The 23,141-nt window shown below is 45.3% G+C and overlaps 1 protein-coding gene and 1 non-coding gene across 2 annotated transcripts; one reads left to right on the forward strand and one right to left on the reverse strand.

Moving 5' to 3' along the window:
* Positions 1–1,090: 1,090 nt before the first annotated feature.
* On the reverse strand, positions 1,091–20,905 carry LOC122709871. Its single transcript, XM_043927137.1, has 5 exons — positions 20,814–20,905; positions 20,214–20,610; positions 2,261–2,446; positions 1,270–1,416; positions 1,091–1,201 (listed from the first exon to the last, which is right to left on the reverse strand). The coding sequence occupies exons 1-5, from the start codon at positions 20,903–20,905 to the stop codon at positions 1,091–1,093; spliced, it is 933 nt and encodes a 310-aa protein (XP_043783072.1).
* On the forward strand, positions 17,590–17,750 carry LOC122673119. Its single transcript, XR_006334606.1, has one exon. It is a non-coding gene; the product is annotated as a U1 spliceosomal RNA (small nuclear RNA).
* Positions 20,906–23,141: the final 2,236 nt, after the last annotated feature.

Below are 23,141 nucleotides of genomic sequence, written 5' to 3' on the forward strand. Positions count from 1 at the left end.
CTCTTGTCTAACACTCGGAAATGAATTGTCCGAGGAGACACATGCTGACAAAGCAAGAGATTTTATTGGGAAAGGGCACCCGGGTGGAGAGCAGTAGGTAAGGGAACCCAGGAGAACTGCTCTGCCGCGTGGCTCGCAGTCTTGGGTTTTATGGTGATGGGATTAGTTTCCGGGTGGTCTTTGGCCAATCATTCTAATTCAGAGTCTTTCCTGGTGGCGCACGCATCGCTCAGCCAAGATGGATGCTAGCAAGAGGGATTCTGGGAAGTGGACGGACAGGTAGTGTCTCCTCTCGATCTTTCCCGAACTCTTCCGATCTTTCCCGAACTCTTCCGATCTTTCCCGAACTCTTCCGGCTGGTGGTGGCCTATTAGTTCCGTATTCCTTATCAGGATCTCCTGCCATAAAACAACTCATGCAAATGGTTACTATGGTGCCTGGCCAGGGTGGGCGGTTTCAATCAGTGTGCTTCCCCTAACACTATCATCTACCTGTTCATCCTTCCATGAATTCATCCATCTATCCACTTATGAATTCATTACTGCTTTCAGATGAGTTCTATAATGTGTCTGGCCCTGTTTGGCATATATAATTAAGAAGCAGTCCCAGCCTTTGGGGAATTCAGCTTACCCTAGGGCAAGCAGACCTGTAACTAGATATGGCATTACTGTGTTGATATTGAGATGGGGTGCACAGAAGGAACAGCTATGGGGGCCAGAGGAAGGACAGAAGACTCTGAAAACCAGAGACCCAGTGTGGAAGACAGAGGAATCAGGGTATAGCTGGGCCTGATTCTGGAAAGGGTGGGCCCCAAGCCCAGGGGCTTAGCTTCTAAGTCTGAGAAGAGCAGACATGTCTGAAGTAGATGTATGTCCCCTCACAATGACAAGACTTCAAGGTAAGGTCTGGGGCCTTCCAGCCCTGAACTTTCAGAAGGACGCGGCCAGGGTCCGGTAAGACCCCACTGGTAAAGGTTGGAGACAATACGCTGACCCCTGATTGACCCCCAAACTCCTGATTCTGCCTCCCGCAGGTTCGTGACTCCTAGAGTCAGTCGAAGCCGGAAGTTTCGGGCTTGGGGGGGTCGGGGCTACGGGCCCCGAGACCCATGGCGCCTAAGAAGAAGGGGCCGCGCTCCGGGCGCCAGGGGGCCGCGGCGGGAGAGGGCGCCGAGCCGCCGCTGTCGGAGTGCCGTCAGTACCTGCATCGGCAGCACAAGGGGCGCTCTGAGGAACTGCAGGCCTGCAAGCAGCGAGTGGAACAACTGACGGCTGACAACTGTTTGGTTGACAGCGAGGCGGCGCACCTGCGCGAAGAGAACCCGTTTCCGGAGAGGTACACGAGCACGCGCGCGCAGCGCTGTGCCAACTCCGCGCATCGTCGTGAACGGGAGAGCGGCGTGGACCTGTCGCAGATCTACAGGCAGCGCGCAGAGCTGACTTCAATCTACCGCGCGCGTGAGGACGGGCTGCGCGCGCAGCTGCTGGACACGGAGGCGCGCGAGGCGCAGATGGCGCAGCAGGCGCGGAACCTGCAGCTCGGCAAGGTCAGTGCGCGCGCGCCCGCGGGCGGGCCGGGCTGGGGCCGGGGAGGTGGGTGCGCGCCGCGGACCGGTGCTGACCCGTGCCCCGCCCGCAGGAGCTGCAGCTGCAGCAGCTGGCCCGGATCCGGGCTCTGGAGCGGGATCTACTGCAAATGCGTGTGGAGGACATGCAGCTACTCCACCGCGTGAGGCCGCAGTTTTTGGAGGGCAAGGCAGCGCTGGAGCGCGAGGTGCGCCAGCGGGAGGCGGCGGGCGCGCTCTTGGCGCGCATCCAAAAGCCACATCCATCCGAGCGGACCGCGGGCCCCTGCGGCCGGAGTTGCCGCCGTCCCACCGGGCCCAGGCGCTGCGGAACCAGCCGCGCCAGCTGCCGGACCACGGCGAGCGGAGGACACGCGGGGCCGGGCGTGCGTGCACGGAGGTGCGTCTTTGGCCCGTTTGGGCCGATATGAGCGATCAGACGCGGGCTCCAAGCTCCCGCCCTTGCGGGTGGCCCACCGACCTGCCAGGGTGGGCAGCGTAAGCGTATCCGGCCCGGGGTCCGGAGTCGCGTCCTTTACACCGTCCCGACCGGACTCTGAGGGTTACACTTCTAAAGTTGCTTACACGATCCCCACCCTCCCTGGGAAGCTCGTCCGCAGGTCTTATAGCCCATCACCACCGGTCCCAGTGGACAGCGACCAAGATGAAGCCGCCTCCGGGAGAGCCCGAACCTACCTCGAGGAAGGCTAGTGAGGCCAGAAGGTGGCGGGGAAAAAAGTCCACTTTCCGTGGTAAATAAAGGCGTGACTCCTTCCTCCACTCTCCACGGGCAGGCCACGCAGCCTCCGTCCTGAGCCTCATCCATAAACGACCGGAATGCCCCAGCTGCAGTGGACTGCATGTCTGCATGTCGCGCTTATGCTGATAGGAAACAAGCATATTTTCTCCTATCAGTGTTAAAACAACAAATCTACACGCAGAGCACAAAGGTGAATGGTACAATTTACTACTCTTTCAGGAACCTGCTCCACTTTGAAAATAGCAGAAGTTTTTGAGATAAGCCTTGCCTCCTTCTAAGGTGTTTACAGTAAAAACCCCTCTTTTCTCCATTAGAATAATCAGAGTCAGAAGTTACTCAATTCAGAAAAATTCTTCAGATAGATATAATATACATGCACATTCATCAGCTAATCCTGTTATGAAGACCAAGACACATTCTTTGAATACAGGTCATTTCTAGAGTACTGAACATGATTTCCTGCATAGCCTACTGAGATTTTTCAAGCTCTCTGTGGTGAAGGACAGCTGTTTCATTTTTAAATTTTCCACCCATCATGGTGGAAAGGGAAAAAATCCAGAATACTAACATGCTAGAGTTAAAAAAAAAAAAAGAAGATGAAGGCGGCTAAAAAAAAGAAAAAAAAAGTTTTAAAAAGACTTACAAAATACAAATCCCAATTCTCTGCAGATTGCCAACAGTTTATGAACTAGAGTTGGTTTACAAAGCATAACATATAAAGCAGGAACTCTGGAGCCAGACTGTCAGGCTTAGCTCCAGACAAGTTAATCTCTCTCTGACTGTCTGTTTACCTCGAGAGGGGATAACAAACAGTAATACCTACTTCACTGGGTTACTGTGAGGAGTAAATGAATACGTGCTTAGCACTGAGAACAGCCCCTGACATACAAGTAGCATGTAAGGGTAAGCTGATGCTGCTGTTATTACTGTATAAACCACACCCACAAATACACGTTTTCTAAAACATCTGGCTGCCTCTTTAAAACGTAATGAGAAATGAAGACAGTGAAAACAGAATGTTTTATATGTCTAGTTTCATAACTTTGTACCCATTTTTACATCATTAGTGCCCGATAACCCCTCTCACAGCCCATCAGTGATCAGTCACTGTGAACGTCTGCTGTCCAGGTCACACACAGACCGTAAAGCACAGAGGTGTGTTTCCTCCTTGTCCCCCAGCGACAAACCCGTGGGACATTTTACAAAAACGGACAGCCAAACAAGAGGACTTGCCAACAAAGATAAAATTACAGTAAAGAAACAGAAGTGGTAATGTCGGAAGTCAAACTGTAATAGAACATAAGTGGGGTTATAGAAAAAAATAGCTGACTCCAAGAATGCTGACACTTGTCGCCATGAAGGAGACTAAATATGTAGTCAGAGGGACTCTGTGGAGACAAACCTATCAACGTGAGTGAGGAAAGTGGTCGTGAAGAAAAGGACAAAGATGTCCCACAGGAAGTGATGCCAGCAAAAAAAAATTCTCATTGAAAGAACTCACGGGTGTGTCTTATGACACTGAGAAGGCAATGGGTGAAATGCTGGAAGCTGACCCAGACCTACAAGTGTGACAATTTGGCCAAGGCATAAAAATGATACTCCATATTGCAAGCTATACCACAAGGGGGAGGGAAGGCCTGGGATTTCACACTTTCAACTACAGCAAACATTATAGATCTAACCCATGTAAAAACACATAAACATCAAAAGGGCTGACCTACACTAACAAAAGAAAATAGCCTTTCAGAAGCAAAGAACACAACGTCCATCCACTCATGTCCCTTTCTACAGCTGGCTGTTCACTGAGTACCTCTGAAAACCACACTTCACAGTAACAGAATCAGAGACAAGTCCACCATTGGAAAATCCAAAGTCCCAAAGCTAAGTCCACTTCTTAATTTTCTCTAGCCATTTTTCCTACTGTTGGAAATATACAACATAATCAACTGTTTAGCAGCAATATTCCCAGAGTGCTAAACATTGAGATAATGCTCTACAAAATTATGTATTTAAGTACAGCGTGTTCTCAAACTTCTGGGTCTGAACTGCAATACCACAAATTTCAAAATACAGAGTTATACTGAGTCATCTATGCAATTTTTTTAAAAAGCTTTATTCCATAGAATGAAAAAAAAAAAAACAATCTATGCAAAATAAAACTAGGAACCACTAATAAAATCAAATGTACACAACTCACTCTTAAAATTGCTTAATCCTTACATAACATTAAAGATTAAATGAAGTAACTGACAAATTCTGGCTGTTGTAAAAGGTAATTTGTGTTGCTTACAAACAACATAAGCCAGTGTGCCATTCAGCGTGGACTGCTGCAGCATGCCGTGAACCAAGCCAGGACTAAAGACCTGATCATGCTGGGCCTGTGAGCTTCAGAGAGAAGGTCTGTGCCTGGGACGTCACACCGTGCTCTGCTAATTCCAGAGAGTTCTATGACCAAACCAAACATTTAATCATCTTCCCGACAAAAATAAAGATCCACACGTAAGGTAATTTGACAGAAAGAAAATCTCAGCTTTTAAACTTGAAGCAAGAATCTTAAATCTCCCAAAGTTTCAATTTCTTCATCTATAGAAAGGACTATAACATGTATTCATGAAATTGAGCGACCCAGAAATAAAGTTCGAGGGGCACTTATTCTACGGTCTGGCTCTTTTCCCCAATCTTAACCTGTCAACATTAGGCCAAGAGCACTCCCTCTGCAGAGATGTGGTCACTGCCGTTCTTGCAGTTTTCAAGGCCCAAAGATTTTAAGCAGCAACAGAGGTTAGAGAGTTTTTGTTTGTCGATTCAATCTTTATTCTGTCCCCAGCGGTGCTTGAGATGAAGAAATAAGCCAGTCTTTATCCTGAAAGAGGCTAATGACTTCCTGTGGAAATGATACTTGCATATGTACAAACTAACAAGTCCTTAACAATTCTGCCCATACTACATCACTGTTACAGATCACAATCGCAATAGAAATTTAGAGACAATTCCACAAGAATCCTTTTTCATGGGCCCCATGACACGTCACATCACTAGTGGTAATGTCTGGCTCTCTTCCAGGACTGAACCCCTGTTCACTGTTCTTGTATCTCCTGCACTAAGCACGATGCCTGGCACACTGCAGCCTCCAACGCGTAAATGCTGGCCGAGTGAGTGAATTAAGCAAACATGATACATGATTTAAGGGGACCTGAGTAAATGCGACTTATTTAGAGTTATGGCCTCATAAGATTGGCTGTTCTGCCAAAAAGATTTCTTTAGGAAAATGAGAGATAAGGAGAGGCCATTAAAAAAAAAAAAAAAAAAAGTAATGGGCTAACTAGTAACATTTAGAAAAATCTGTTATTTCCCCTATTTAAATTAATAAAAAAGATGTTAAATAGAACACTCTCAAGTGGGCACCGTGGTTTTATAGATATTGGTTCTTCCAAGCTAACAGAATAATTCAATTGCAGCAAGCAGATAGCCACTCAGAAGAGATACTGTATGCCTGACATGTAATATTACTTCACAACTGTCTAAGAAGCCATCAAACCGTAGATTTCTTCAAAATCATTAAAAAATGCCTTGTCACACAATCTTCTTTAAAAAATAATGCTAACCTGTTCAGCAATGGCAATTTGACAAAGATTAGAAAAGCCAGATTGTCACATGCAAGGCAGAGTATATACTGAGTAATATAAGACCTGTCCTCAAGAAGCTCACAGTCTGTGAAGGCAGGTAAATAAATTGCGACCATACAGTGTAATTAAGTACAATGCTACGCTACAGTTCTGTGGATAAAATACTTTAGGAAAACAGATGAAGAAGTAATTGAATTATGCCTAGAGGACAGTGTTAGAGAAAGCTAGAGAGGTGCTGACCTTTGATTTTGCCTTTTATGTTTAAAAACACTACCACCACTAACAACTTTCGAAGATATTTTTTAGATGCCCTGAGCGCCCTGTCTCATGCATCGAACCTGGACTGGCGATCTATTGCACATACGATAATATACATGTTTCAGTGCTATTCTCTCAGATCATCCCACCCTCACCTTCTCCCACAGAGTCCAAAAGACTGTTCTATACATCTGTGTCTAAAAGAAGCATTTTAAACACTATCCACCTGATTCCTAACAAGGGGCACAGAATAGATTAATGTAAAAGTCCTTAAGAAAAAGCTTTGTTAAACTGAGACTGAGGCAACATCGAGGCACATCTATCTGTGGGAACAGAATAGGTAAGATTTTTCAGTCACACTAAATAACAAACACTACGCCAATTTTTTCAACAATTCTTATCCTATTTGCTATGCATGTTTAAACTTTAATTGTCTTTTATTTCCACTTATTGCAGAGTCTAGTTAATTTCAGATATTGACTATTTAAGTCTGAACTTACAAGGGGGAAACATATCAAAAAAGGACACATACCTTTTATTGGCATTATTTCACAATATATGGAAGTCAAATCATCATGGAGTATGCTTTAAACTTATGCAGTGATGTATGACAACTATTTCTCAATAAAACTGGAATAAACAAAGAATAATGGGAAAAAATGCACTACTCTAAAAATTAGTCTTTAATGACCAAAGAGTGTGTGTGTGTGTGTGTGTCTTAAAGCTTTATGTTTAAAACACTGTCCAAACATGCTACACATCCTAAGATAAAATTGATTTTTTTTTTTTCTGTATCTTCTCTTTCAAGAAAAAAAAAAACAAAACCTTACATATCTTACAGTTTTTCTCTTAGGAATGAAAGTAGCCATATGATATCTAACGGATTTAACAGATACAAAACATCAATACACACAAATACAAAAGCATCACATCATACAGCTTAATTTCTCAAAACAGCTGGTACGTTCTTAATGGAATTCTGCTTTTCCTAATTTCAAGAGGCTTTGCAGAGATATACAAGTGGAAAATAATCAGTATTTCCACATTTTGGCATACATAGTATATTACCTCGTGTTGCCTATTATGCAGTAAAGAGGAACTGCCATAGCCTGAAATGAGTCTATACATCTATGAGTCAAGGCCTGAAATGAGTCTATACATCTAAACATATACACATACCATTTTGTGGTACATGCTCAGAGTGCTCACAGCACTGTATCTGAGTGTTACTCTCAAACATTAGTATAAACACAAGAAGACAAATCAATAAAATAAAACTTCTCCAACCTATGCAGAGAAAAAAACAGCTAGTACTGTGCTATCTTTATTGTCTAGACTTAAACTCCTTAAATGATTTAACAGGTTAATATCCACAAACCAAATGAATGCATCATTGCAACACAATAATTATTTGCCATAATTAATACTTTCATATCATCAATAATTTTTATGTACGTATTTTAGACTGAAAAAACAAACAGAAAAGGCTGGTAAGCATCACTTCAAATGAGGGATCAAACTCAGTATCACCAAGAAATGTGACAATCATTGGTATGCCTTCTGATGTGACACATGGGGACATTCTCAATACTATCCTCTGTAAAATACTTGGCAAATATGCTGTACCTCAATCTATATATAAGGAGACATAACACAGAAAAATTCAAACTACAGAACAACTTCTCAGACCACCTGCCTGGGTGGGAAGGAGCAGGTGCGTGCATGCCCAGCTGCCCAGTCGTGTCCGACTCTTTGGGACCCCACGCACTATAGCCCACCAGGCTCCTCTATCCACGGGATTTCCCAAGCAAGAATACTGGAATGGGTTGCCATTTCCACCTCCAGGGGATCTTCCCAAATCAGGGATCAAACCTGTGTCTCCTGCATTGGCAGGCGGATTCTTTACCACTGAGGTCAACAAAAAAAAGCAAGAGTTCCATTCATGTTAAATGTGCCAGGTCAAGGACCTCGGAGAGTCACAGGAGCACAAGTGTGTAGGTAGGTCATGGAAGGCCAGCCCACAAACACTGCACCTCCACCCCCATGGCTTCTGACTGATCGATCCAGAGAGGGGCACCTGAGGAATCACTGGCAGCAGCAAGAGCCCAGAGCCAGCGTCCCAACCAGATGATCACCTGGGCTGGGCTGGGCTTTCCTGGGGCTCGCCCTCCTTTCAAGACTGCTCAGGTTTTTTGAGGCTGCATTCCTAGTCTCTCTGCCAGTTTTGTGAGTTACTTGCCAGCCTCCCAATACGTTCCTTTTCCATCCAAATTACCCTGTCAATTTCTGCAGGCTGCAACCTAAGATGCTTGAATGAATTATAAAGAATATTCTGAACTCAAATACAATGCTAACTATAACTTCCTTCCTAATTTAAAGCCATTCCTATAAATAAACACATCTTAACTATGTTACAAATGTAACTCTGAGATGCAGACTGTAAAGATCTTATGAAATTAAAAGTGATATAAATCAGCTTTTTGAGACATTTAAGAGGTGCCTGTATTCCTAAAAATAACTAAAAAAACTTTAAGTTTCAAAGTACAAAATTTGAATGCTAGAGTATAAGAACATCCAGAAAGAAGAAATGACAAAACACCAAGAACATTTTAAACAGTATCAATCAAATAAAAAACTAAACTAGCTTTCCAGAAAAAGAAAACACTGATGCATGTTTTGAGAAAATAGGAACACTAGAATGGTACTGGTTTTTACAAAGTGTTTTCCCTGGGGTAAGAAGGCTTCTTTCTCCTTTATGAAAACCAAACCGTGGGCTTCCCTGGTGGTTCAGTGGTAAAGAATCCGCCTGCCAATACAGGAGACATGGGTTCAACACCTGACCTGGGAAGATCCCACATGCCAAGGAGCAACTAAGTCAGTGCACTGCCTGCCCGCCGCCCCCCCCGAAAGAAAGCTCCAAGAACAGTAATGAAAACAATTCTCCACCTGCGTCTACCTTTTCTCTAGATCCCTACTTCATGCTTCCTCACTAAAAATTAACACGTAAGTAAAACTACATTTCACTGTTTCTGAAAAGTTTTCACAATTCAATTCAAAACTGAATTTTTAGCTATATTAAAAGCTCACACTTCTTACATTCTTGATAGTAGTATCCAGTTGTCATTTAAATCCTCTAATCTATTTGGTATGCTAAAGAAGTACATTTAGAGGAAGTAAAACATATGTGAAGGGGAGTAAGAACATTTAAAGTTATAGGAAACATCTGCTTCAGAGAGGAAAGAGCACTAGTAATATTTGTGAGCACCTATGTGTACCATGAATTTTGCTATAGACCAAAATCTCTTTGGAAAACACTAGAAAGCAGATGATGCTACCCCTTTTATGAGAAGTAAATGACAGAAATTAACCTAAAAAACTGGTTTACTCACCTCATGTCAGTGCTAACAAGGTTTTGGTTTGACTCAAGCACAGATCTGCCTGGCCCTAAAGGCAGTGTTTTACCCCCAACAAATGTCTCAATGGGCACATTCTTCTTATAAAAATTTGTTTTCACTGATATTTTTCTTATTAGAAAAACAACAGTAACCATTACCCCGGACAAGCAGAACCTGTGGGATGTAACCATAAAGCAAATTTCTGTTCACTGCTGCTCTTTAAAGTTATTCTTTGGTGATAGTGCCCCGAACCTTTATTATGATTTTAGTCATTTTTTCAAGTTATAAAAACTGAGCTTAGAAACTGATAGACCCTGTTTAGTACCATATAATCGTCAAAATTGTCATTCAAGGTTACAGCTTCTCCCCTATGCCCGGCTCTGCCTAAGGCAGGCTGCTGTTTAGTCGCTAAGTCGTGTCTTACTCTCTGAGACCCAATGGATTATATACCCTGCCAGGCTCCTCTGTCCAAGGATTTCCCAGGCAAGAATACTGCAGTGGGCTGCCATTTCCTTCTCCAAAAGCAGGCTAGCAGGCATTATTAAGAGGACTGCACTTTACCCCTCTTCCTTCCACCTTAGTAACCCTGGGTGAGGCAATTAAGGGTCCCTGTAGGACATGGGCACTCTCTTAGCTCACAAGGGCATAAAGCCAACCTGTGAGGAACTGCTTCCAGGATCCTGGGACGCTCTCAGCCACTCCAGCCCTTTGAGATCTCTCACTGCATTTCCTTGATGGAGAACATGCAGGTGCTCTGGGCATCCAGTCGTCTAGTCCCTGCTCCACTCCACACCACTTTGTTCCAGCAGGCTTTCTCTCACTGGTGGCCCTCACAGGATCCGCAGGAACCACGCAACCCTCACCCCAGAGAACAAGGACCCACACAGGTCCTTTTCGTGTGCTGCCAGAGCAAACAGCCTCTCCTTCACCCAGGCATGAGAGAGACATTCATCAACCCGCTGTGTCCACGAACCGAATCAATCGCTGAGTAAGCTCTCCAAGTCACCCCATACTTGGGGTGGGGGGAACGCTGAGATGGGAGCGGGAGTCAGAAGAAACTCACATCAACCACTTGGTTCAAAAACGCTTCCAATTTCCAACTTCCTGAATCTTTATATACCGACAGATGGGATAGGTGTTAGAAGTCACAAGATCCGTTTTCTGGCTCTTTCTCTTGCAGGACCTGCATTGTGTTGTTCTTACAACGCATTTCAGAAATGTGCATCTACTGACTTAGAGCTCAACTCAGAACAAAAGAGCTTCATTGTAACATCTTATTACATAATATAGTTAATATTTTTTTCTAAAATTTCCACCAAAAGCAGGAAGAAAAATCTGTAAGCCCACCAGTTAGTCACTGCTAACTGGTTTTCATTCTGTAGAGTCTAGTTGTCATCTGAAAGTTTCTTATTTCAAGTTTTAACTTTTAAAAACCATGGAAAAAGCACTCATTTATATAATTTCATTGAGCGATCCAGTTTCCCACATAACCTAAGCATGACATTCTCAGACGAGATTGGGCACATTCAGGGTGATATGGCCATGGACTAAGCATGACATTTTCAAACACCAAATTTACACTGAACCAACGAATGTGCGCGGTGGCTTCTTGAAACTTGTCTGTCTATGTCACTCTCCAAAGTCAAAACCTCTTTAATGGCTCCCTATTTCCAAAATTAAACTTCAATCTTTTTAAATGAAGCATAATCTGTATGGTTTAAAACATGTATTCATCATAGAAAAATCATACTGCAAGAAAAATGTGAATGTCAGAGGAGTTTCTGATCATGGAAGTGGACCTACACTCAGACGAATTTGATCAGCTCAAATTTGGCTACTGAAAGTAGCGAAGGACCCAGCTTCATCAAGTCTACGAGGCTGAAATCACCAAGGACAAAAGCGCAAATATGCTACTCCTCTATAACTCAGTAAAAACCAAGCTTGCAACAGGGATCAGCCCCCACATGACTGTAAATACAACTATCACTGCACAGACACATATAATTTATTGGTTCCACACTCACTGTCACAACTGCCAAAAAGTTTACCTAATACTTAACAGGAGATTGCTGCAAACTAAATTTATTTAAAGCTGGATCTGGGGATTAATTTCTCAAAGTTTCACACATAATTTGCCATCCATTCACAGAGCACACATTTAAAATTTTGTTTGAAGGCCATCTTTAGGCAGATGAGTGAGAAATACATTCCATTTAACATGAGACCAAGAAAACAACACTCATAGTTCTCAGCCCAAAGCATCTTCACTCTTCTCAGAAGTTTATGTCAGTAAAAACTCACAGAATTTAAAAAGTGCCTGAAGGAAGAAAAATAATCATTTCTCTCCTGAAGTTGACGATAGAGGTATTCACTCAAGAAGTACACAAGAACAAGGAGTGTGGGCAAATACTGACACGTCTCTATGTATAATTGCAGAGGGTGTGTGTGCACTCATACAACATGCATGTACATGCAGAGGTGTCTGGAGACACGTTCACCAAAACAGTGACCACTCAGATGATGATTTCTACATTCTTCTTTTACTTTTCTATATAGTTTCAATATTTAACAGTGTTTATTTTTTTACAAGAAGAATGCTATATTATTATGGCATGAAAAGCTACAGTAATCAAAATATGTGGTACTGGCAGAAGGAGAGACATGCAGACCAATGAAACAGAAATGAGAGTCCAGAAATAAAGCCATATATCTATGGCCAACTAATTACCAACAGAAACGCCAAGGCAATTCAACAGGGGGAAAGGATAGTCTCATCAACAAATAGTGCTGAGACAACTGGATAGTGATATACAAAAAGATGAATTCAGACATCTTCCTCACACTATACACAAAAATTAATTTAAAATGGATCAAAGACCTAAATCTAAGAGCTAAAACTATAAAAAAAAAAAAAAAAAAACTTTTAGAAGAAAACAGAGGAGTAAATCTCTACATCCATCCTACAGTACAGATGAACTTCCCCATCCTGTTAAGTCCCAGAGAGGACTCTCCCAATCAGGAAGGGTTGCATGCAGGAAAGTGCTAGCACCTTTGGGGCTCCACAGCCCTAAGAACCATTTCTGGTGACAAGTCTCTGTGACTCATGATTTTACTGACTGGAGCCTCTGATAAAGGTGCCACCTGGAGTGCCCCTGGGCGGAAGGACTCTTCTGCCTCCCTGAACAGCTATCAGGCCCACTGCTTTTGTTGAGCAGCTGGCTACTCGGCTCCGGTGGAAACTGAGAGCCTGACTCAGGGAGGCCTCGTAAGTCCCAGTCTGATGCTTCTACTCTGGGGTGGGTCAGCTCGTACTCAACGACTAAGAATATGCAGAGTCAACTGAAAATGTGTATTTGAGAATGTATCTGGATTGCCTTAGCTTCACAACATCTCAACTTTACCTGAAAAAGAGGTGGACAGCCCTCTGGGGAAACTCATCCTCTACTTTACCACTGGACACAAAGTTATGGGCCCAAGGGAGCCCACATCCATAAACCCTGTATTGCCAGACCATCCCCTGTCAGTACTTGAGCACTGATCACTATCAGTTCTTTCATGGACTTTAGCAAAAGCCTCTGAACTTGCTCAACTATATTCAGTCTTACTTTACCTTCAGGCCATTCTCCAAAAGTTTTGAGAACAATCTTTTGAAAAGATAAATGAATATTTCTCACCCCCTTTAAAGTCCTATAATGGCTTACTGTGGCCTTTGGTCCAAACTGCCCTGAACCTGTTAACATGACCCAGCCAGCCAGCCTCACAGCACACTTCCTGTCCACCTCTTTCCCATGTCTCCTTCATACCCGGCAGTACCGCCACACGGAACCAGTGACTGTTTCTAAGATGCACACGATTGATCTCACCTCCAGGCTTTGGCCTCTCCTCCTTCCTATGTCCATGCATTTCTCCTTTTGCCAGACTGACTAATGGTCCACTCTTCAGATCTCAGTTTAGATGGCATTACAAGATGGGTGTTTATCCTAGCTCATAAGATTAGGTACCTGCTAAATTCATACTGTCTATTCTCCTCCGTCTTTGCTTCTACTCTTAAAAAGGGACCACTAACGTTTTATTCACTGTAGTATAACCCTGCTTATGTGCTCAATAACTATTTGAGTAATCAATAGCAATCATATTCCATGTACTGTCCCAGGTGTCAAAGAATTACATCAAAACAAACAAAAAAAATTTAATGATCATTCAACTTAAAAATGCATCACTTCAATAAAATTACATTCTTCCTCCCCTACTATGCTGCACTGAAATAAATACAAAAATCTCACAACAGTGTTGGGAGGCAAGTAGCAAACATAGTATTATTCATATCTTATAGATGATCCGAAAATATTAACACTATCAGGAAAAAACAAATCAGGACTTAAATGAAATGTTTTTGTCCATACATACTAAAATTTTACATGGAGACTCTACCAATAAGAGAACAAGTCAAGAACTCCCTGGCGTCCAGTGGTTAGAACTCCAGGCTTTCACTGCTGATGGCCTGGGTTTGATCCCCAGTTGGGGAACTCAGATCCCACGAGCCCTGTGGCGTAGCCAAAAAAAACAGCACAAGTCAACAAACTACAAAAGTCCACTTCAAGATCTCCGTTTCATTTAAATTAGTGCCCTTAATTCTCCATTGCCCACATTAAGAACAGAAAAATGGCATAAACAATCCCAAATATAGAAATACAGGAAGCATTACTATAAACAAAACTAGTGGAGGTGATGGAATTCCAGCTGAGCTCTTTCAAATCCTAGAAGATATGCTATTAAAGTGCTGCACTCAATATGCCAGCAAATTTGGAAAACTCAGCAGTGGCCACAGGACTGAAAAAGGTCAGTTAACATTCCAATCCCAAAGAAGGACAATGCCAAAGAATGTTCAGACTAACGTACAATTGTGCTCATTTCACACTGCTAGCAAGGCAATGCTCAAAATCCTTCAAGTCAGGCTTTAGCAGTACGTGAACCAAGAACTTCCAAATGTTCAAGGTGGATTTAGAGAAGGCTAAGAAACCAGAGATCAAATTGCCACCATTTACTGGATCACAGAAAATGCAAGAGCGTTCCAGAAAAACATCTACTTCTGCTTCACTAACTGTACTAAAGCCTTTGACTGTGTGAATCACAACAAACTGTGGAAATTCTCAGAGACGGGAATACTAGACCACCTTACCTGTCTCCTGAGAAATGTGTATGCAGGCCAAGTAGTAACAGAACCAGACATGGAACAACGGACTGGTTCCAAATTGGGAAAGGAGTATGTCAAGGCTGTATATTGTCACCCTGCTTATTTAACTTATATGCAGAGTACATCACATGACATGCTGGGCTGGATGAATCACAAGCTGGAGTCCAGACTGCAGAGAGAGATATCAACAATCTCAGATATGCAGATGATACCATTCTAACGATAAAAAGCAAAGAGGAACTAAAGAACGTCTTGATAATGGTGAAAGAGAAGAGTGAAAAAGCTGGCTTAAAACTCAACATTCAAAAAACTAAGATCACAGCATCCAGTCCCATCACTTTATGGCAAATAGGGGGAAAAGTGCAAACAGTGACAGATATTTTATTTTTCTGGGCTCCAAAGTCACTGCAGATGGTAACTGCAGGCATGAAATTAAAGACACTTGTTCTTTGGAAGGAAAACTATGACAAACCTAGACAGCATATTAAAAAGCAGAGATGTCACTTTGCCAGCAAAGGTCCATACAGTCAAAGTTATGGTTTTTCCAACAGCCACTGCACAGATGTGAGAGATGGACCATAAAGAAAGCTGAGTGCTGGAGAATGGATGCTTTGGAATTGTGGTGCTGGAGAAGACTCTTGAGAGTCCCTTGGAAAGCAAGGAGATCAAATCAGTCCATCTTAAAGGAAATCAACCATGAATATTCACTGGAATGACTGAAGCTTAATAGGGTTAGGGTTAACCTATTGGAAGCTGCAACGCGTTGGCCACCTGATGCGAAGAGCTGCCTCACTGAAAAAGACGCCGATGCTGGGGAAGATGGAGTCCAGGGGCAGGAGGGGGCAACAGAGGGTGAGGCGGCTGGGTGGCATTGCCGACCCAGTGGACAGGAGCCTACACGAGCTCCAGGAGAGACGGAAGGGCAGGGAAGCCTGGCGAGCTGCAGTCCAAGGGGCCACAGAGTCAGACACAACTCAGCAACTGAACAACAACAATCCCAAGTAATAACATCTGGGAATATGATGTATCTTTTTCTGGTGTTTTCTGAAACTGACCTCAGTATTCAGTGCAATTTGGATTATCTGAGAACATGCCGATTTATGACTAAGAGAAGGATTTGGGGGCACAGTGCAGACAGGCACAGTGAAAGGTGTCTATCAGTTTAGATTTAGCACAGAGCTGACATGATGCACCAACTAGGACACACCCAGCAGAGATCACTCACAGGCAGAGAGTGACTGTGCAGGACTGAGCGCTTCAGAATGCTGTGCACAACAGCACCGGAGCATCACCTTTCCAAAATAAACCAACAGCGACTAAAATACATCTCTGCATCAGGTCTTCTGCTGAAATAAAATCACCCAGTGTCTTGGAAAAGAGCCATTCTCACCCATGGGACGTACCACAATCAGGATGTGGGGCATGTCACAAGAAATGGCTTATAGTTAATGGATCAAAACTCTAAGAATGATTTCCTTGTTTAAAAAACTTTACAAATGTCACTCATTTGCATTCCAGTATACTTGTGTGAGTGGGAAAGGGGTGAAGCTACAGCCAGTGGACAGGAAATTATAATCCTGTATTTGCTCACAGTAACTCAGACCATAAACAATCTGCCTGCACTGCAGGGACCTGGGTTGGATCCCTGAGTCGGGAAGAGCCCCTGGAGAAGGGAATGGCGACCCACACCAGTGTTCTTGCCTGGAGAATCCCATGGACAAGAGGAGCCTGGTGGGCTGGAGAATCCCATGGACAGAGGAGCCTGGTGAGCTGGAGAATCCCATGGACAGAGGAGCCTGGTGAGCTGGAGAATCCCATGGACAGAGGAGCCTGGTGGGCTATAGTCCATAGGGTTGAAAAGAGTCAGACACGACTGAGCAACTGACATGTAACGTATATGTTCACAGACAGTAGAGAAGAGTGAACACTATCCATCCTGTGTGGCAGGTGAAAACGTTTGGAGACTCGCTGTTTTAAGTATGCCTTCTAAATGTATAACATAAAATACAGGACCTCAAATTAGTACTTTGAAATAATTTTAGTGAAGACTACAAGTCACAGAGGCCTGCGTTGAAATGCCAGCCTTCTTGATCCTACTTGGGCAAGTACTTGGACAAGTTACCTAAGCGGCTTGAGCCTTACTTTGCTAATGCTACTTAAGAATTAACTAGGAATTAACCTACACCTTGCACGGTCGTATAGAGAACGTGGCACAGAGGTGTTCACTATTACAGAGTAACAATTAGGAGCAGAGACCCAGTCCTCCATCTCTGTGTCCCTTCAGTTACCTAACCTTACTAGTTTCCTAGTCTATAATACGATCACCTTTTAGAATTAGGGTGTTGTAAAGATTAAATGTCTTACAACACTGCCCGGCAAGTAGCACACACTAGCTACGTGTTAGTTACTATTAACATCATTATCATCACCACCACTGAAATGTTAAGTAAACACTGCCACATTATCAGATTCATTACTTTTCTACTATATGAAAAAATGCTCCTTGAAAATTAACCTTATTTAGTGAACTGATTATAATATAGGATGAACTCACACACTCAAAAGAGTTTTTATGCTGATTTTTAGAAACTTTAAATATACAAGAAATTATCTGAATTACCATTGGTCATGAATGTTGACAAGATATATACAACAAATATCCATTTTCAGTGAACATATCCCTTCATGGAACTAAAGCATATCACAAACTGATATGTCTATTGTAGTTTCTCCCCAAAGATTTCAAAGCAGTTTAAAATAATTATATATAGCAATTCTCAAAACTTACAAGTATACTTACCTGGCAGAGGAGATACCATTATCAAGAAGGTGGTTCTCCCAGGGCGAGGCTCACCCATTGCACTCCGTGTTGACCTCTGCGATTTCCTCAAATAGGGGAAACTCGACTGTGTAATTTATGGTAGTGGGGGACTGCGGGCGCCGCTTTCCCCTGAAAAAAAAAAACTTACAAGTTACCAGAGAAAATTGCATCTGAGAGCAATCAACATCTTTCTCTAAAACTTTTGCTACCTAATTCCAAAGTGCTACAGTCTAACTGTTGCAAACCTGCCACTCATCCAATCAGTCGGAACACTGACTGCATGTCCACTGCACAGGCAGGCACTGGGCCAAACCCTGAGACCACAGCGACAGTGGGCGCCGCCAACACTGTGATTAAATGTTCCTGAAATGCTGTTTTCCTTAAACAGTGAAAAGAGTAAATTGTATGTTCCAACACTGGAGTGCATTAATAGTTAAGAGTTAAGTAACTTCATAAAAGTGACAGTACAATATTTTCCCCAAGGAGACTAGGATTAAATGAAATAAGCATCCGTCTCTACTGCTCAATTACTAAGTAAAGGTAAATGACCACTTTAAATGAGTCAAATAACCTCAAGAATGACACTATTTTTCACCCATCTGAAGGAGAAAGTTTTGAGAAAATCTTAAGTTAGCTGTTACATGTCACTTGTAATCTATCAGAAATAAAGTACATTCACTCAGTTTCACTCAGCATCTGAAACTGAATTTTTGCTGGGGCGACTAGGGTCAATTTACTAATCATGCCTTCCTTTGATCAACCATTTTTTCTTAGGAGAGAAAAATCTAGCCTTAATGCAATCATCAAACAATCTAGAATTCATACTTTTTATCCTACATTTTACAAAACAAGATTTTTCTCAAGTAGCTACCTGTTAAAGTTTTAAAGAATTTAACATATATATTACCCAGCAAAATTGCTCTGCCCAAAAAAAAAAAAAAAAAATGCAATCTTGACTCCAAGTTAAGTAATCTTAGTGCTTCAAGTGGTCATCCAAAACCTGAAAATGGACAAACAGCCAACCACCTTTTTAGTACCTACCTCTCCAGAAGAAAGGGCTGTTAGACAAATGCTATTAATATTGACAGCAATTGTATCAAACTGACATGCAGGAAGGTGCACTTCAGGATTAAGTACCTTCCTTGGAGTTCATTATTATGAACTATGAATGTCACATTAGAAAAACTGCTGTCATTTCATTTTATGAATGCTGAATCAGGTAGCTTTAGTTAACTGCAACACTTTACAAACAGGCTATCAAGTAAGCCCCAATTACCAAGTTGTTCCAGACACAGAGCTTCTGTTTCTATTATTAAGTGTAATTAAAGAATTAAAAGGATCAGTTTATTTTTCTTGATACATTAGTCTAAAACGATCTGCAATAAGTCTCTGAACACCCAAGTGACTGAAATTCCTTGAGCTATACAAAACACTCCTCTGGAATGGCAGTCTTCCAAATGGCAAGACTCTAAGAACACACAACTGATACACATTCTCCACATTACACATGAAGGAGTAAAAAGATTTCAAACTCAGTAAATTTACAGGAGGGAGGGGAGAAAAAGTGAAAACAAATGCCCCAAGTCTTTGTCTTCTCCAGAATGGCATTTTGTAGCACTGCAAGAATTCAGGCATTTCATCAGTATTCTGCACACTGGGGGACATTCAGGAACTGCTGGTGACAGATGAGCCGACAAGAAGCTTCACCAACAAACAGTATTAAAAGGTAATGTTGCAAATCAGTCATGGAACAGCGGGAGAAGGAATGTGGAGGAGTTCAAAGAGTAACAATCTTCGGCCAAATTTTACATTCAGAGCAAATCAATCACACACTCCTCCAGGGAAAAAAAAGAGAGAGAGAGAGATTTGGTGTGACCCAGAATAACCATGAGGACCACACACACACACACACACACACACAGAGCAAGTGCCACTTCCACTACAGTTTGACAGTCATGCATTTGGATAATTATAGTAGAAACGTGTGTTTTGGAAACACAGCTAAGACCACACCCTAGGACCGAGAACCGGGACTTTAAATGCTAAGGATCTGCGGTCCACGCAACACCTGAATCGGGCGGTATCGTGGCACAGGTGGAAGGGGTCGGGGCACCAAGTTCAAGGCAGGTGATCAGGAGGGCCGCGTGTCCGGGCGAGGCCTGGTGGAGTCCGAGGGAGAAGGGGGGGGTGGATCCGGGGACCAGCACCGAGAGGGAAGGCGGCCGCTGGGAGGAACGTGGGAGCTCCGGGTCGGGGGACGACCATAGACGCGGGAGGGGAAAGCGCCCGGAGCCAAAGGCCACGGGCGGAGGCAAGACTGGGCACGGGAAAGGGCGGCGAGCACGCGCGGGGAGACGCGAGGGGAAGGAGGCAGGGGCGGAGAAAGGCACAGCCGAATGAATGAGCGCCAGGGCGGCCCGGGGCGCGGAGGAAGGGCCCGGGGCGCCCGCGGAGATGCCGCCGCACGCCAGGGGTGGGCGCCGGGGTGGGCGCCGGCCCCACCGCGCCCGCCTCTCCGCCAAAATGGGGTCGCGGAGCAGACGAGCCAGGGGTGTGAGAGAAGCGAGGAAAACGGGAAAAAAATAAACCACTCACCCTCCCCGCGAGCCTCCAGGCGCTCTCTCTCAGCCCCGTTCCTCCGCCCTCCTCGAGCCGCGGCGGCAGCTCTTCAGCAGCGCTAGAGGGAGCCCCGGGCCCGGAGCGGGGCAGCGGCGGCGGCGGCGGCCGGACCGGGAACCCCTCCGCACCTGCCCCTGTGGCGGAGCCGCGACGAGCCAGGCGGGGGCGGCGGCAACGGCGGCAACGGGCGGCAACGGCTCCCGCGAGCGGGGAGGGCAAATGACCCGGATGTACAGGGTAACGGCGAGGAGGGGGAAGGGGCAACGCCAGGAAGTGAGCGCCGCGGACCTCTCCGGCCGTTCGCACGCGCCGCGCGCCCGCCCCGCAAGGTAAACCGTCTTCCTTCCCCGCCCCCTTTGCTCCCGCCCCTCCCCTAGGGGGCGGGGCGAGGCAGGAGACAGGTGGTCTGGAAGGCTCCGCGAGGAGAGGAAGGGGGCGCGGCTACCTTCTCCGCTACCCCGCCCTCCTTAAAGGGGCAGCACCTTAAAGGCTGAGATGGCTTCTGGGTGGACCGCGTCTTGCAGCCTTCTCATTTTACAGATGGAAAACTGAGGCTTAGAGGTGACAGTGACCTGCCTCAGGTCAATAAGCTCAGAAATGGCAGAAACTGGAACTCGAGACTCGCAGATCTGGACTATGCTGAACCCATCAAAGTCGCCACATCCCATCACCGCCCCCCTACACGTGGGTGGGTGGGCACGCCTTTCCTCCAGGTGCTGATTGAGACTCAAACTCCCAGATACTACAGATGAGCTTGGCAGGCTCCCCAGGGCCAAGAGGTACACCGTTATCTCCTCCGATGGTATCGTGGAGACGCCCTTGGGAGGTGTTAAATAATCAGTCTGAGAACAGAAATCAGGCGCCACCTGAGACTTGCATGGTGCTACACATAGCACTTTCAGATAAATGAGACTCTGTTCTGGGGTCTGGTCGGATTCAGCCCCCTGGCCAGAACAGGCTTTGCTCCTGGAAGCTTCCGGTTAAATGAGCTGGAGGTGCCAGAGAAACCCCGGGGGCCACCAGAAGCTGGGAGAGGGGAGAGGGGAGAGGCGAGAGGCGGGAAGGACCGTCCCCGGGAGCCTTTCTGGGAGGGGGTCTGGTACAGCTTGCTGTCAGGCCTCTGGAGCTGGCAGAGAATGAATTTCTGTTGTTTTAAGCTGTCTAGTTTGTGCCAATTTGTTTGGTGGCCACAGGGAACGAACGCACTTACTCTGTTATTTGTAAAATGCAATAAACCCTCATAACCCCCTCAGCAACACAGCCACGGCAGCCACCCACGCTTAACCCTTTGTCCTGTATCCCGTGCCCCTGCTCCCCCATCCAGGTGATTTTCATCTCCAATTTGTAATTTTTGCCAATTTAACAGGCACCATCACATCCTCCAGAACTTGGACCTGCCTCCCCTGATGGCCAGTGACCAAAGTCACTTCCTGGTCCTCACTGGCCAAGGGGGTCTCCTCTGGGCGGAGGTGCAAGCTGTGTCTCTGTATTCAGGACATTGACCTTTCCTTGGTTATGTTTGCAGCAAGATAACTTGTCCCAGTTTGTAACTAGTCTCTTGGTTTCTTCTGATGAGCAAAATTTCACATAGGATGCAGGATTCCAATGAAAAAATGAATGAGAGAATGAATGAATGAATGAGTGAGTGAGCTGTTTTCAGTCCTGGCTTTTCCACCCATGGCACTGAGGTCCCTGCAGTCCAATGGGACCCAGCTTCCTTACTGTTAGCACAAGGACCTGAGTCTTATTTCTGGCCCAGCCTTCCCCACCTGGCTCTCTGATGCCACAGTATCTGCTGCACTGCTGGGGAAGAGCCTTGAGGATTACTAGGAGCTTCTTAGACAAAGCAATTTCTAAGCCTCTTTAAATCCTTTCTGAAACATGCTGGCATATAAATAAATAAACAGTTCCAAAGCAATTTCCATCTGCCCTCCCCAAGCTGGGACTCTTCCAAGCTGCTGGCCAAGAGTTCCTGAAACCGCCTCGAGCCCCGGGGCTGGCCCGAGGGCCTGCACGGAGGCACCTGTCCCCCCCCCCCCCCGCCGCCCCCCCCCCCCCCCGGCCCAGCAGCACCCTCTCTGAACACCAGCCTCTCTGCAGCCGGGAGCAACTGGATTCTGTAGACAAGTAGTCTCTTTATGGGCTGTTTCATTGCGAATCGTCACCAGACAACTATTAATCTTCAATCATACTTTTATCAAGTGTTTATTTTTTTTTTCCTGTCTCTCTCCCCAAGACTGGGAATATCCATATAGCAGCTGTCATGGGTCGTTACCAACTGCATCTTCCCCGCTATTACAGCGAAATAAAGCCAGATAGCGAGAGACTAGAGGCGCCGTCCGATCAACAGCTTATCTGGGGATCCGAGGGCTGCCAGCGAGATGATATTGCTCTGTCACATCTGGGCATGTGTCCCCCCTGTGAACAAAGGACGCGGCAAACGGACGCTGTCGCCCCACGGCGGCCCGTGCCCAGCACCAGACCATGACCGTCCCAGCCCAGGGGTGCGGGTCCCTCCAGGGACAGGTGGCAGACGGGGAACTGGAGGGCCAGGCAGTGGGACAGCCTCTGCATTACCACTTAGACGGAGCAGGAAACGGAGACCGTCATCCCTTGCTCAGAAGCTGGCGCAGGCATCACCGGAGCCCAGCCCAGGGGTGCGGGTCCCTCCAGGGACAGGTGGCAGACGGGGAACTGGAGGGCCAGGCAGTGGGACAGCCTCTGCATTACCATTTAGACGGAGCAGGACACGGAGACCATCATCCCTTGCTCAGAAGCTGGCGCAGGCATCACCGGAGCCCAGCCCAGGGCACGGAGCACCAGTGCCATCAGCCCGTGTGAGAGGGAGTGGATGGGGGCAGAGACAGCTGCAGCGAGGACGGCGGCTCTGCCGGCCAGAGTGAC

This window comes from Cervus elaphus, chromosome 16 (genome assembly GCF_910594005.1).
Source record: "Cervus elaphus chromosome 16, mCerEla1.1, whole genome shotgun sequence".
NCBI classification, from domain to species: Eukaryota; Metazoa; Chordata; class Mammalia; order Artiodactyla; family Cervidae; genus Cervus; species Cervus elaphus.

Bases quoted from the DNA above. Each gene is read 5' to 3' on its own strand.
- LOC122709871 (XM_043927137.1), bottom strand. From the start codon at position 20,905: ATGGGATGTGGCGACTTTGATGGGTTCAGCATAGTCCAGATCTGCGAG. The intron at 20,611-20,813 runs GCAGGTCACTGT...CCCGCCCCCTAG, and splicing joins TCTGAGCTTATTGACCTGAG to GGGAGGGGCGGGAGCAAAGG. The intron at 1,417-2,260 runs GTAGGTTCGGGC...CGCTGCCTGTAG, and splicing joins CCTCACTAGCCTTCCTCGAG to ATCTGCGACAGGTCCACGCC.